General features: G+C 40.8%; 1 protein-coding gene across 2 annotated transcripts in view; it reads right to left on the bottom strand.

Moving 5' to 3' along the window:
• The window catches only part of LDB3 (LIM domain binding 3), a 122,697-nt gene that overhangs the window by 86,909 nt on the left and 19,712 nt on the right, over nucleotides 1–16,076 (bottom strand). For both annotated transcript variants that reach the window (XM_063433610.1, XM_063433611.1), the window contains exon 2: nucleotides 5,856–5,983. In XM_063433610.1, the coding sequence (XP_063289680.1) occupies nucleotides 5,856–5,948 (93 nt within the window). In that variant the 5' untranslated portion in view covers nucleotides 5,949–5,983. The remainder of the gene's footprint in view (nucleotides 1–5,855; nucleotides 5,984–16,076) is intronic.

The following is a 16,076-nucleotide window of genomic DNA, read 5'->3' as shown; positions in this document are numbered from 1 at the left end:
GAAATACAAATGTATATTCCTAACGCTATAGTGCCCTAGTCACCATGGCGGTGACCAGGCCAGCCCTGCCAGGGTTAAAAGTTTGATTTTACTTACCTTTTCATTCTCACAACCCCGGTCTCTGACATGTAGCTTCATGTGCCCACTATCTCAAATTTGAACCCGTAAAAAAATAAAAGAGAATAGTGTGACGAGACCAATCTCGCCACAGTGCATTGGAGGAGCCCGGTTGCCTGCCTGCTACCTTTTGACTATGGACTGGCATTTACTTTATTACTCCTATGCAGAAAGGTCTATTCATGTATTTCTGCTCTGGTGTTCGGTAGATTCTCGGATTTAACCCAGATAGCTATGCAATGGAGCCTATTCGTGTAATAAAAGACTTTGGCTCCATGGCAATTGAACTGTATGTGTGTGGTCTGAGCGCCATTCCGTAATAAGTTGCGCTCAGACCTAAGCTATCTGGGGATTTGTTGCATGTCTGTATTTTTTGTAATAAATGTAACCTCGTGTATTTTATTGTATTTTACTGTCTTTTTACTGCCATGTGCTTAGTGGAGTTTTGCCTCTGTCCGTGGAGATAATTGGATTACTTCCCAATTATCTCCAGGATAGAAGACTCGGTGGAACTGGTTTTGGGCAGAAAAGCCATGCTTACTTTGGTCACAAAGGACTTCGATCTATCTTTTGAACCAATGGACCAATTTGGATGATTTTGACATATGTATTTGGAGTATGATGATTCTGAAAATGTAAGTTTTATGTGAATGTGATGCATACTTTTAAAGTTATGAATAATATGGAAAAACTGTATTTCTCTGTCTGTGATAATTACATTACCCATTGTGTAAGGTAATTGTATCACAGGCAGAGGGAAGGATTTTGTGTGGTTGTGTCTGAGTGTATTGTACGTGTTTATTGGTTGTTTTCCAAAACCCTGTGGGTGGTACTAACGTGTATATAAGAACAATAAACCCACAGCTTTGTCTGTTCCTGCTTGACCCTCAAAACGGTGCCTTGTCTCGTTCTTGGGTGGATTTATTGTATGCTGTTCCAGTTTGACTGCTAGGAGTGTAAACCTATTCGTATGGTTTTCCCTATTCGGCTGTTTACAGCATTCGTATGGTTCCGGTTTGCCTGTTTACGGTATTCATATGCTTCTCCGGTTCAGTGGATTGGTGTCTACAGTAGCTGTGCCTGTGTCTCTGGAAGGGGAAGATCTACTAAACGGCTGTTAACCCCTTTTATGACTGGGGGTGCCGTTACAAATAGTACCCAGAGATGACATTTTATATGTTCACTGTTGTGTACCTTATCATTGCATTATTTTGTTTAGGGTTAGGGCCCATAAATCCTAGGGTAGAACCTGAATATCTTGGGATGTTCTGCCCAAGAGTGGTGGGAGTTGCACTACTTGGGAGCATCTATATTTGCAGCTGCAGCCATGAAATCAGTCCCTATCCTGACAATAATATGTCAGGAGAGGAATTGGGGGAAACAGAACTACAGTATTTCTCAGATCCTCTTCCCATATACACTTGACTTATAAAACATGGCTCAATTGAATTGGCGGCAGCCTCTAAATGGGAGCATAACTCCTGCTAATCTAGTGTGTGTGTGTATGTGTGTGTATATAATATACACACACACCCTAGATTAAATATATTATATATACTAGTCTAACAGGGCTATCTACTAGTGAGAATTCAAAGTGAATTTCAAATGTAAGGTCAAAAAAAGAATTTCGTAATTTAGAATCACGACTCCGAACTGAACATGTTCCGCATTGTACATTTCCGGTGGTCCATAATTCAGGTACATATCGTCTTGGAGTTCACAAATTCGACCAGTCATCTGATCGACCCAAATTTGTCCAAGTTGCAGTTTGGCCATTAACCAATCTGGAAGTCTATTAATTAAGACCTGGCTTTTTATTTTTACAATACGATACTGTTACATAAGATGCATACATGTTATATAAGCAAAGGGATATTTTCATTTTTTTAACAGCAGACACACTTCATAAAAAGTCTTTTTCTTTGGCTAAACATTTTAGGCTGTGTTTCAGAGTTAATAAGGTATTTTCTTTCTATGTCACATTGTGTTGTGAGGTCATTGCCATGTGACAGAGCATCTGCGCCCTAGGATTACACAGATTCACAATAGCTATTTCTCAAAGTATTCCATTTACAATCTTTCTGAGGCCAGCAACGTGACCTGAAAATGCCTGCCCTGCTGCTCACAGAACAAAGTTTTATGGGAACAATAACCTTATTAAAATTCCACCGCATTCTTTTATTTCCATTCTCAAAGGAATAGCCAAACAATTTTGCACCTGTTCAAAAAGACCATGTGCTCGGCAGAGCACGATATCCTGTTACTGAGGTTGAAACATAATTTGAAATTTATATATATATAAATATAATTTTTTTTTAATGATTTAACTCTTTCAGAGCTCACGATTTAGCCCATTGTGATCAGAAGTGCTTAAGGTGAAATAATTCATTAGAAGCTTCCCTTAGATCCAGAGGAACAGGCCCACCACTATCTCTGGGTCCTTCTCCTGTGTCCAACCTCTCTGTCAACCAGGTGATATGCTGTAATATATGTGAGTGTACATGCCAAGCAAGCTATAGTAGATTTCATAGCATTCATAGTGTGTGGAGGAATACCCAGTATGCTATAGCAACCTTACGGACCTCCAACTGTTAGTAAGCCACATCAGACAGGAGCCATTTACTATTGTAGGAGTTTTAGAACCTGGCTATGGCAGGATTCAAAACCTAATCCAGATTTATCATACTTATAGACACATGGATTTTTTTTTAATTTACATTAGTAGGCGCAATTGCAAAACACTGTAAAAAATTTACACTGCCCCGACACTTGTTATACATAACACCCATAGTTCTCTTTTTATCTGCTCCACATACACTGGTGCTGAGGATCTAATATGGCACCCTATCCTATGACCTAGACTGCACTAGTATATGCCAGACAGGGAGAGGCATACTGTGCTATCGAGCAATGACGGGATCACAGGAGGTACCAGGCCATCACACTGGCGGGACTTGGCACTCAGTTTACAATCTGTCATTACTATAGTTAAGGTTTGCATTCAAGCGCCCATTTATGACAGACATGGTTACCACTTCCTAGACAGGCATTTACAATTGATATTACAAAACCTGATACCTTTCTGTGCCTTAAACACTGAATACATAACATTCTAATAGTAACCCAACAGTGACTACATGTTTAACGAGAACCTGGCATGTCCCTATTAAATTAGCTCTTATAAAAGAGCTTAAAACTCAATCTATACATTGTGCTAGCAGTTTTGCTAGCAAATGTATAGGGTTCAAGAAAAACCTATAGAAAAATAGTTTTCTCTTCTATCCGTTTCTCAATTCCTCAGCTGACACTCAATGTCGAGGAATTGTGAGACAGGAAGAGCAGAGGACATCTCCCACAAGTCTGAAAAAAGGAGATAGGGTCGCACTCAATCACATCAATTTAAACACAGGGTGCTACTGGGCAAGGGTCAGCAAAAAAAAACCCAAGAAATGTATGCATATAGAAAGAATCCCAGGCACTCACTGTGATTGTTCTTCAAGCAGGTTTATTGCAGCAGGTTTAAATAAACCTGCTGCAATAAACCTGCTTGAAGAACAATCACAGTGAGTGCCTGGGATTCTTTCTATCTCCCACAAGTCGTCCCTCAGCTCTTCACCTACAGTGGTTGCTGTGGTTGCTACGGTAACTCTCTATATTCCCTAGCTCCTATATTCCTAGCGCTGTTGGTATCATGAAGGCGGTTTTACCCTTGGGTAAATGTCCCCGCACGTGCATTAGACCTCCCCATAGGAAAGCATTGAAAAATGCTTTCAATGCTTTCCTATGGGGATTTCAGCGACGGTGGAGGTCCTCACATAGCGTGAGGACATCCAGCGATGTTATAGCGCAATTTTTATGTGCTATAAACCAGGAAGTACCCTCTAGTGGCTGTCTAGAGGCCACTAGAGGTGGAGTTAACCCTGCAAGGTAAATACTGCAGTTTATGAAAACATGCAATAATTACACTTGCAGGGTTAAGGGTAGTGGGAGTTGGCACCCAGACCACTCCAATGGGCAGAAGTGGTCTGGGTGCCTGGAATTTCCCTTTAAGTGTTAAACCTTTTTTAATGTTTTAATACTAATTGTAGGTCCCCAGCAGTCCATCCCCTCTTTGACTAATGAGAAAGCCTTAGTCTGGGTAGCAATGGGTGGCGGATGGCTGCATTCAGCCACTACTGGTATGATATGGTATAATTAGAAAAAAAAGTGTGTAAGCTTTGCCTTAGCCATACCTCCAGTAGGGGCCAGGTCTCTTATTTAGTGTAAAACCCCTTGAATATAGTTTAACACTTAATGGAGGGACGGTGCCAGGGGACTCCAGGCATTACAACCAATTCACAGAGATCACATGGTTATAATGCCTACAGTGTCCCTTTAAGTTGGAAGGGGAAAATTCATATACATGGAGAGCGTCCCTTACCTAATTTTCAATATATGTGAGATGCATAGGTCAACTAGCTTGCTTTCCATGGTTTAACAAATATTTAACTGTAAACTATTTAATTAAGTGATGTTTCTTGCTTGATGGCATATTCCAAAAAATAAAATTAAGTAAATTAATATACACAGTTCCACCCCATTTCTTCTTCTCCAAGAGGAACATAGGGAAATTATACAGATGTAAATGTTCTACCCACACCTGTCTGGTATTTTGTTCTGCATTCATGAGAGAATCTCAGTTCATTCATGCAAGTGGTTTTAATGATTTATTTTGTCTGGCCAATGGAAAACCCACAAATGGCTTTCTTACAAACAAACGATATTACTCACTGACTTAAAGCGACATTAATTCATCTCACTAAACAATGTGAAAAAGTAGATGAATCCCTTGACACTTGCTTTCTTTATTTTCAGTAAAACAATTTATATTTGGAAATAAACATTATTTATAACTTTGTAAAACATGACACAAATCAGCCTATAGTCCAGGGATAGGCAACCTTCAGCTCTCCAGATGTTGTGGACTACATCCCCCATAATGCTCTTACACACATAATGCTGGCAAAGCATCATGGGAGGCGTAGTCCAAAACATCTGGAGAGCGGAAGGTTCCCCACCCCTGGCCTATACCATTTACAGATCAACAGTTCCGACAGGGTGTATTTCAAAAGATTCCATATATTTTGTACGTAAAATTTACGTAGTAACACCAAACATTTCCTTTTAACACCGTTTGGGAAAATTCTGTCTAGTCACATGACTGACTCATGGATCGTCATAAAAATTGCAGGCATTCTGTCATTTAAAAGATATATATTTTTTTTTTAATTTTTGCTTGTCAGAAATATACATTGTTTGCTTCTGTCCTACAAATATCAAGAAGTACCGTAAGTAGAAGGAAGAATCTAACTGATCCCACACTGCCTTTATAAACCTGCTATGAATTAGGCAAATGCAAAAACTCAAATGGGCGAATTTACAAATCTAGACAGACTTTAGCAGAGGGACAGGGTGACATTTATTTAACCCTTTCAGAGGTGCAGTGGACAAAGCACGGCCTAGGGTTAATGCATGTCTGACAGTAGACCACTGAAGACAGAGTACTTTGTTTAGTCATTTTTTATTTAGCCACCACAGTAGTGCGATTTGTGATTTTAGAAGGGACATATCAATTTACTGCTTCCTAAACACCCATCAAACCTGTGAGAGAGCATGCACTTAAATCAAGCAAGCAAAGAGCTCGGTCAGGTAGATTTCGGCACTAAAAACACATCAATGTTTGTCACTTTTACACTTACCCTTGAGATGGTCAAAGGCATGTTAAAATCCTTTCCTCCTTGCAGGCGAAATCCCCATGGTCCAGGTCCGGCAAGAGATACATTGTAAGCCATTTTCACCAAATTTTAGTGCAAGCCACACGTAGGCTCTGTCAACAAAAATAAGTAAAATAAAATATATATATATATATATAAAAACAGCTAAGAAAATCAAACTATGATTAACTACCGTAATTCAAACAAAAAGAATATGCAGGAACAGAAACCGAAACACTAGTTTGGTACAATTCTAAAGTAATTGTAATCTTGCCTGTTCAGTCAGCTTGAAGTACTACCTAAGAATAGACAGGACGTATATTGCAGATACAGTTATCCCAGCTGAGCTGTCCCCTTAAAAGGTATGTAACCAAATACCTCCCATGAAAGGATTTCATGACTCACAGTGCTATTATTACTTCATAGGATCTCTCCAGGCATGTCAAGACCCTGAACCCCCTATCTCTCCGCAAAATAAAAAAAAAGACAAATGGTTTATAGAAAACTGGATCAATCAACATATCCACACCAACGTACAAATGTTAACAATTGTACTCAGTAAATGCCAGAACTCAGGGAAAGATATAGTAACAGACATGAGTAAATCGCTAAAATATAGGTTTTATTCAATTAATAGTGAATCGCATTGACCAGAAAACCTAACTCTAAACGTCAATAGTCTACCATAAGCAAGCTGTGATTGCAGTGGAGTTGAATAACATTTTTCAGATCAATAAATGCACAGTTTAGTAAATAAACCTGTCTAATGCCATGGCCACTCCATGGAAAGCAGTTTGTATGCAAGTAATGGCACCAGCTATTTCCTTTTGTTATCATCCATCATGTAAGCTCATTTGTGCAGGACCCTCAACCCCCTCAGTTCCTGTGCGACCAACTTGTCTGGTTAGACATACTTGTCTGTTGTTAGTCCACCCATTGTCCAGTGCTGTGTAATTTGTCAGGGCTTAATAAATATTAATAATAACAATATACTGTACAATGGCAGGTATAAATAACAAGCTGGGGTGGGGTGGGGTGGGTGGGCCAGAAGGAGGTATACCAATGTCCAATTGGTGAGGACACTGCATGGGGTGGTGAAAATGGGGACAATCCCTGCCCGACTGGTCATCTCATCACAGACTAAACTAAACCATGAATGGAATGGCCAACGTTCAGACAACACAGCTTGAGCCTGTCTAATGATACTCACAGTGCTCTCATTGGAGATTTGTCTCTCATGTATAAACCTAGGACAGAGGGACATCATATCTCCCAATTGTCACTATTTAGGAGGGACAGTCCCTAATTTAGGCCCAAACCCCTCTGTCCATCATTTTGTTGGTGTCTTTGAGAGTATGACACAGCTCCACAGCAATAATACTCCCAGTAATGTGTCTTTAAACGGCAATAAATGTGTTGTTCTAAAGCACATTTTAATTACAGAACATGTTATTAGTAAATAAATCATGAGGTAACCTAATATTTCCCAAAATGGCCACAAGCCCACTCACACCCCTGGACTGCAAGTATTGTCCACTGAAATGCTGAGATATATGAGTAATGAGCCCAGACCAGTGGCTGTCCTGACAAATCTAAGGTATGAATAAATGGAATGAATCAAGTTTGACATACAAGTATAAGAGGTGAGGAGACACAGTCTACATTTACAGTCTCACGCTTTTTGATTCCTTATTGCGTTTATATATGGGATAACTCCTCTGTGATTTAAACAACCAGTAATAAACGTTACAAAGGTTGAAGATGTAATCGAACAGAAAAAAGTAAAACTCTGTTTCTATATTGTTAGATTAGGCTAGCCATCAGTAAGTACCATAAAGTTATAAACAAATGTTAATGTTGAAGAGACAGTAAAAGTATGTTTATGTCTTGGGAGATATCTCAATTTGCTGATCTGTGAGACTGTCAGTGTTTCAAACAGATAGAAAGACCACCTGCTGTGTCAAATGTTACTGTTTTCCTGTCTTCACAACCGAGGCGGGCCAACTGGCACACACAATGTATTAAATATGTTTAAAACCTCAAATGCTTCCAGAAATTCTAAGATTTTTCTATTTCAAAGAGACACAAAAAAAGGTATTTATGGCAGGTAAACGTAAAGGTAAATAAATGTCCTTGGTACTGCACACGCCCACACCATCGCAATGCTAAGTGCAATGTATTACAATGCATGCTGATTTCCTTCACCTCTAGCCACTGCAGATCTAATGCGGATAAGACCATCATTTCTCTGCTGGAAATCCAGTTACCCCCTGAGCCACATAGGGATTGAAATTAGGTCACCCCATTCTCCCTCGTTGTCAAATGTTTGCATGAATTAATGTTTGCCTGGTGCTGTGTAGCACCCATGGTGAAAGGGTTAGAGAGAACTCATTAGACATTATTACCTTTGATAAAATACAGATGCTTGGCTTTAGCAAGTCAGCTGTATTCACTGTACCTGGCATTAATGTACATACATTTTTTTTGCAATGTATATATATATACACATGTATAGATGATGTATTCTGTATATATCTGTGGATTAGAACTCACTGTCTTAGAAATGAGAAACCTCCTCACCAGTACGTGTACCTAGGCAAGTCACCTAGCGATATATATCTGTCTACCTCAAATCCTTATGGATCACTGGTTCTTAAGCTTATTCTTCTCACACTTCCACCAAAAGTAAACTTAAAATTCACACATCACCTCCTTTCAAAAAGCAATTATTTCAGATAAATTACATAATTTACATAAAAATTTTCTTCTTACATCTTTAGAAACACAGGAATAGAAAATAAAATTTTGCTGTAGTGGTTCTGGTGACTAATGTGTCTCTTTAAGAATTGCATTTTTGTCATTGAAAATAAAGCTTTGATAGTTTAAAAAAAATAAAAAAATAATAAAACTGGCTCCTAACTTTTTAGCTGGCTCCTAGGTTCCAAGCAGCAAATCTGTCAAGCCCTCTGTTAACTATGCTAGCAATAATTAAAACGACACGGTTTTGTAAAATATCCATTGTTGCAGTCATCAATATAACAATAATGGTCGCAGAGTGCGGAAGTTATCGAGTGACTGCTCCTCTACTGTTCTTGTGATTGTTGTAAGCAAGTGTTGTAAGTCATTTCTGGCACGGAGGTTTGGAACAAGGTTAAACTGAACAGACAGTCTTAATTTTACTAAACACAACTACACAAAATAACAGCAATCTTCCTTTTACCGAACACTTTGATTTTACGATTTTTCATTATCCGAATGCCTCTGACATTTTCTTGAATCTGGATATCAGGACTCAACTGTATCGAAACTAACTTTAAAAAAAAAAAAGCAATTACAAAAATGGTAAAGTGACACCATAGGCACACAGGCCACTTCAGCTCATTGAAGTGGTATGGGAGCTGTGTCCCAGCACCCTTAACTCTGCAAAGGTAATTATTGCATTTTTTTATAAACTGTAATAATTACCTTTTACGGGCTAACTCCACCTCTAGTGGCTGTCTACCAAACGTTTGGTCGCCTAATTGATGCTGGACATCCTCGCGCTATGCATGAGGCTTTCCAGCATCTCTAGTTTCCCCATAGCATGCGCATTAGGTCTCCCCCATCACCGGCTTGAGCCAGTGCTGAGGAACATCAGCGCTGGACCCAGGTAAGGGACAAAAGGGGTTTATTAACCCCTCCAGCTCCGCTGAATCAGAAAATGGGCCAATCAATGTACCGCTAAATATATGCATGATATTGTGTATATAGTGTTCAGTACTTGATAGGAACGTCTTCCTGCCATTAGATTCACAGATCAAGTGAGATAATGTAGCCCCATGTAGCCAAAGCACAGCTAAGCGGAAAAGGGCCTTGACAGGAGTTAGGAGGCGGGCATAGGAGGAGGAGAGGAAGTATGGAGTTATGGGTAAGTGGGCTGGGATATTTAAATAGGCAGCCATTTTAAGTGAATTCACTTCTAATTTCCTACCTGACCGAGTTTGTCCCGCCCACCCTCCCTGTATATTGTTTATGTGTAGGGATTATCCCGTTTTTTCACAGCTGCGGGATAGGGAGCTGAAAGAGAAGGAATAGGCTCCCTAGGATGAACGTGACAGAAACAGAAAACTGTGGTCATTGGTGGTTGGTAGGTTTCGAGTCCTGTCGGTGGCTCAGAACCTGGTGGGGTAGGGGTATCCGGGTATACCCCTGCCATGGTTAATTTATGTTTAGCACTTTAAGTAGGTATGTTGGAATAATGTTGGTATATGTTATATATATGTTATTTATAAGGGGGTCATTGCCTTTTATATTAACAGAAGGATTCGGACGCGAGGGCGGAGTATGGGGGGCAATGACCCATGTTTATTTGTTAAGTTATTATTATGATTATTATTATTTTATAATTAATATATTGTTATTATTATTCAAGATTGTTTAATAAAGCTGTGGACAAATTTTCCCATATACCCGAGTGTCAGTGCATTATTGGGTTAGGTATGTGGTAGGGTTGTCCTGGAGTCCGACTGCCCATATGGCGACTATACACCGGTCAAGTGGGCAACAGAGTGAAAAACAGGAGGAGCAGTTAACAATCTGTATTTATATATTATGTATTTATTAAATATAAAACACATAAACAGGGCTTAAAATGTGCTGCTTCCTAGTCCTTAAAGGTTTACTCCCACTACTATAACCACTTCGGGTAGAAAGCAGTATGTGCTGCGATTCACTTTTGTGGTGGAGACTAGTCGCAACCCTAGCACACATGACGCGCATGCTACGGGAAAGCATTGGACTGGCTGAGATCATCAAGATTATCTCAGCCATGGAAGTAAAGCCAGATGTGGTGAGACTGGTGCAGTGAAGGAAAAAGGTGATTGGAGAGGAGCGAGTAACTGAAACTCACACATTCACAATTTATTTTTTATTTTAACTCCAGAGCTGGAGTGCATTATTTACCTGGGGTCCAGTGGGGCTGCTCTAAACATCTTCAAGCTCTTCTTACTCTGCTCCCTCGCGCGCTGTTTAGTGATGCAGGGCTGGAGTGCTGTTGTATTCCGTCTCCTGGCATCACTACAGGGCGTACGAGGGAACAGAGCAAGAAGAACACACTCACATTCGCCGTCCGGCACCACGCTACCCCAGCTGGCCACCTTTACTCTCCCAGAGCTGACCGACACATACACACACACACATTCACTGACCGACACACACACATTCACTGACAGACACACACTCACTGACAGACACATACTCGCTCAAATTCACTGACACACACTCACATTCACTCACACACACACTCACTGACAGACACATACTCGCTCAAATTCACTGACACACACTCACATTCACTGACACACACTCACTGACTGACACACTCACTCACATTCACTGACACACACACACTCACATCCATTGACATACTCACATTCACTGACACACACACTCACATTCACTGACACACACACATTTCCCCCACTAACAATTATTATTTTTTTTTAATCCCTACTTTTGGGATAGCTGGGTGGATTTTTCACCTGGGTCCAGTGGGGCTGCTGGGCATGGAGGTGGCCGGACGTGCAGGCGGGAAGCCACACTAAGCTGTCAGCGAGGGAGCACTTTCCCCTGAGCTCTCTGCTCAGCTCCCTCACGCGCTGTCATATTCCGGCTCCCGGCATTACTGCGGGTCGTGCGAGGGAGCTGAGTAGAGAGCTCAGTGGAAAGTGCTTCCTTGCTGATAGCTTAGTGTGGCTGCCCGCCCGGGAAACAACCGCCGCCTGCCCCGGGAGGGGGAGGGGGGGCCCAAAGGTGGCCAGCCAGCTCTTGGGCTCCAATAAAATGAGGCAAACAAGGTATTTGCCTGGACATTTGGGGTCGGCGTTTTTTGCTGCCCCCTGGAAATTGAAGCCCAAGACAAATGCCTTGTTTGCCCCGTGGTAGACACATCCCTGTGTCTGTACTCATCCTCTCTCTGTAGCAGTACTTACCCTCTCCAGGGGCCGGCCGGGGTCCTCTCTTCTCGCCGCGCGCGGTCCTGCTCCTGCACGAGCCGCGTGCGGCTCATCCGACGTCGAGATCAGGAAGGCGGGCAGTGACCGCGAGAAGCGGTCACGTGTCCCGCCTGACACTAAGAGTGCGCCGCGTGTCTCGGGCGCGCTCTTAAAGGGACAGTGGGAGACAAAATTTAAAACAGTCTCCCATTGGCCCCTGTCATGCCACATTCCCCATACACTCACCTTTTGGGGGCGTGGATATGACAGGGGCCAATCAAAGTGAACACTAGGGTATTTATACTCACCTGTTCCTCAGTACCTTGCCCTATCGTGGTTTCTGTTCAGTTCCCTTTAGTGCTTGTATCGTTCAGTTGGTTTTTGGGTGCTTGACCTTGGCTTTGTTCCTGACTCCGCTTTCTCTTTATCCTTGCCTGTCTATCCGCCGGTTTGCTCTCCTGTGTACCAGTCCCTGGCTTGTTCTACTTTACGCTGTCTCTCGGTTCCCTTGACCTCGGCTTGTTCTGGACTCTGTCTTTTCTTGTACTCGTCTAAGTCCGGCCATTCTAAGGTCCGGTAAGACGTATCTTGTTTTCTTGCCTCTAGACTATCTGGACTATTCTTGCGTGTTGGGGTATATTACCGTGACACTCTCATCCTGACATCTTGGATCTGCGAGCCCTGCCTTAACTTATTATTTTTTTTTTTAAATATTAATATCCCATCCCACACACCACTCCCACTCCTTACTCCCCTTACTGTCTCAAAGCGCATGTCCTCACTGCAGCCACTGAAAACGGTCCAATCAAATGCTTTGCTTTGAGAAATAGCTAACTGGATGCAAGGGCAGGGTTGGACTTCATCCTGCACTGGATTCCAGATAAATGTATGCTTTATATTCTAGTGGTTTTTCAGGGGGGGGAGGGGTGAGAAGAGACCCAGTAATGCTTAGAAAGGGTTAAGTGAAAAAAATCTCGGGCACTCACTGTGATTTCTTCAAGGCAGTTTATTGCAACGTTTCGACCTGAAACCAAGTCTTTATCAAGATTGATAGATTTTTTTTGCATTTATACAGATTATATGGGGTTTGCTGACCCATGCTCAGTGTACCCTGTGTGAAACCCTGTGATTTAACCCCTTAAGGACACATGACATGTGTGACATGTCATGATTCCCTTTTATTCCAGAAGTTTGGTCCTTAAGGGGTTAAACCCTATCGATTCACAGGCATCTGATTTGCTCAAAGCAGCTGAAAGGCATTTCTCCAAGTCTAGAACCTACCCTATACTTTTAAGGGACATATAAACCATTATCCGCAGACAACTGCTTTATTAAAAGCGCACTATAGTCACCAAACAACTTTAGCCATAGTTACATAGTTAGATAGATAGCTGAAAAGAGACCTGCGTCCATCAAGTTCAGCCTTCCTCACACCTGTTTTTTGCTGTTGATCCAAAAGGCAAAAAAAAAAAAAAAAACCCAGTTTGAAGCACAATTTTGCAACAAGCTAGGACAAAAAATTCCTTCTTGACCCCAGAATGGCAGTCAGATTTATCCTTGAATCAAGCAGTTATTACCCTACATTGAAAGATTATATCCTTGAATATTCTGTCTTTGCAAGTATGCATCTAGTAGCTGTTTGAACATCTGTATGGACTCTGATAAAACCACTTCTTCAGGCAGAGAATTCCACATCCTGATTGTTCTTACAGTAAAAAAACCTTTCCTTTGCCTTAGACGAAATCTTCTTTCTTCCAGTCTAAACGCATGGCCTCGTGTCCTATGTAAAGTCCGGTTTGTGAATAGATTTCCACACAATGGTTTGTATTGGCCCCGAATATATTTGTATAATGTTATCATATCCCCTCTCAGGCGACGTTTTTCTATACTAAATAGGTTTAAATTTGTTAACCTTTCTTCATAGCTGATATGTTCCATTCCTTTTATTAATTTTGTAGCCCGCCTCTGCACTTTTTCTAGTGCCATGATATCCTTCTTTAGAACAGGTGCCCAAAATTGCACAGCATATTCAATATGTGGTCTTACCAGTGATTTATAGAGAGGCAAAATGATATTCTCGTCCCGAGAATGAATGCCCTTTTTCATGCATGACAATACCTTACTGGCCTTGGCCACTGCTGATTGACATTGCACATTGTTGCATAGTTTGTTGTCTATAACAATTCCCAAGTCCTTTTCGTGTGTTGTTATCCCTAATTCACTTCCATTAAGAGTATACGTTGCTTGTGTATTCTTTACGCCGAAGTGCATAACTTTGCATTTTTCAACATTAAATTTCATCTGCCATTTGAGTGCCCAGTCCTCCAGTCTATCTAAATCCTTCTGCAGCAAAGTAATATCTTGCTCACATTGTATTATTTTACGAAGCAGTTTTGGTGTATAGATCATGTCCCTGCCTTCTGACTGCTCAATTCTCTGCCATTTAGGAGATAAAGGGATACTGTAGTGCCAGGAATACAAAGCTGTATTCCTGGCACTACCGATTCCTCCGTCCGCACGCATTAGACCTCCCCATAGGGAAACAGTGAATCAATGCTTTCCTACGGTGACAAATCTGACGCTGGAAGTCCTCATGCAGAGCGTGAGGACGTCCAGCGTCAGATAACGGACCAAAAGTCTGTTGCAACAGCCACTGAGGGCAGACTTAGAGCTGCAATGTAAACATTGCAGTACTCTGGAACTGCAATGTTTAACGTTGCAGCACTAGGTGCAAAAGGGACACAGCACCCACGCCACTTCAATGAGCTGAAGTGGTCTGGATGCCTACAGTGTCACTTTAAATCACATATTTTGTGCAGTCCTAGTGATACCACCCTGCATGTGGCTTACACAGTCTTCCTCAACACTTCCTGTAAAAAGTCATCTAATGTTTACACTTCCTTTATTGCAAATTCTGTTAAATAGAAATGATTATCTTGTGCTCTGTTAATAGCTTGCTAGACCCTGCAGAAGCCACCTGCATGTAATTAAAGTGCAATCTACAGAGCAGGAGATAAAAACGTCTAGAGTAAGTTACATCTGATCAAAAGTGAAACCATTCTATTTCTTGCATGCAGGCTGTGTCAGTCAAAGCCCAGATGAAGTATGGCTGGGGCTGCATAAACAGAAACAAAAATAAAATGATTTAACTTCTAAATAGCAGAGAATTGAGCAGTTAGACTTCAATGCCATGATCTATACACAAATACTGCTTCATTAAGCTAAAGTTGTTTTGGTGTTCCTTAAGTAAAGTAGTTTAAGTCCATAACACAGGCCGATGTATTCACTAAATTCGTAACCTTTGCTTATTCAATCCGAAAGGCAAAACTGAGGGGAAAAAATAACCATAGTTGATTTTTTCCTGTTGAGCTATTTTTGTCTCTGGTCTGCCATTTTGATTTTATTCACAAAAAAATCTGGAGTTTAGTGATTAATGATGTTGGCACTTCATTAACATAACCGCTAATTAGTTGATAAAATGCCTTTGAGAATGCTAGTGGCACAGCAGATACTAGATCTATGCACAAATTATTTTCAGCCGTTACGAACGAATCAAGCGCATTTTAATCTACACCCGAACGAATAAATTCACCCCAGATTTACCTGTGGAGTCATATTTAATGATGGATTAAATTATTTGTTTTTGCCAGTTAAAAATAATTAGTACCCTAATCTGGCAAATCCTTTTTTATGCTATATGTGTAGATGCATTGTTTGATGTTTTTTTTACGACAAAAATATTATTAGGGGTTTTCAGTAAAGTCTGAATGGCAAAACTGAGGCAAAAATAGCCGAGCTTGGGATTCAGTTCAACTAAATTATATTTTAGAATGGATTTACGTAATTCTAGAAGCTGGAGTTAATGACTCCGATCACCTTTCCATTAAATTGAAGCATCCATATTGCATAATGTTGTATATATGTATCTAATTGTTTACATCTGTCTGTCTACATAAACATAATAACTATTGTAAGTGCACATACTATAAGGTTTCTTACAGACAAAGGTATAGATTCACTGACGGATACAATGTCTTAGCATGTCTTAGCTCCTAGCCAAATGATGAAGATATTTTGAGTGCTAGGGATTATCACCTTATAGTAAATGATCACAGTACAGACATGTTTTTTTAAATCATGCTATACTTTATAACAGCTGCCGCTGCCATAGTTTGGCCACGAAAGCACTGTTGTCTATTAATAATATTTATAATAATATCATTAAGGTATTTAA

The sequence above is a fragment of the Pelobates fuscus genome, chromosome 10 (genome assembly GCF_036172605.1).
Source record: "Pelobates fuscus isolate aPelFus1 chromosome 10, aPelFus1.pri, whole genome shotgun sequence".
Taxonomy (NCBI): Eukaryota; Metazoa; Chordata; class Amphibia; order Anura; family Pelobatidae; genus Pelobates; species Pelobates fuscus.
This window is presented reverse-complemented; position numbering and strand designations above follow the sequence as displayed.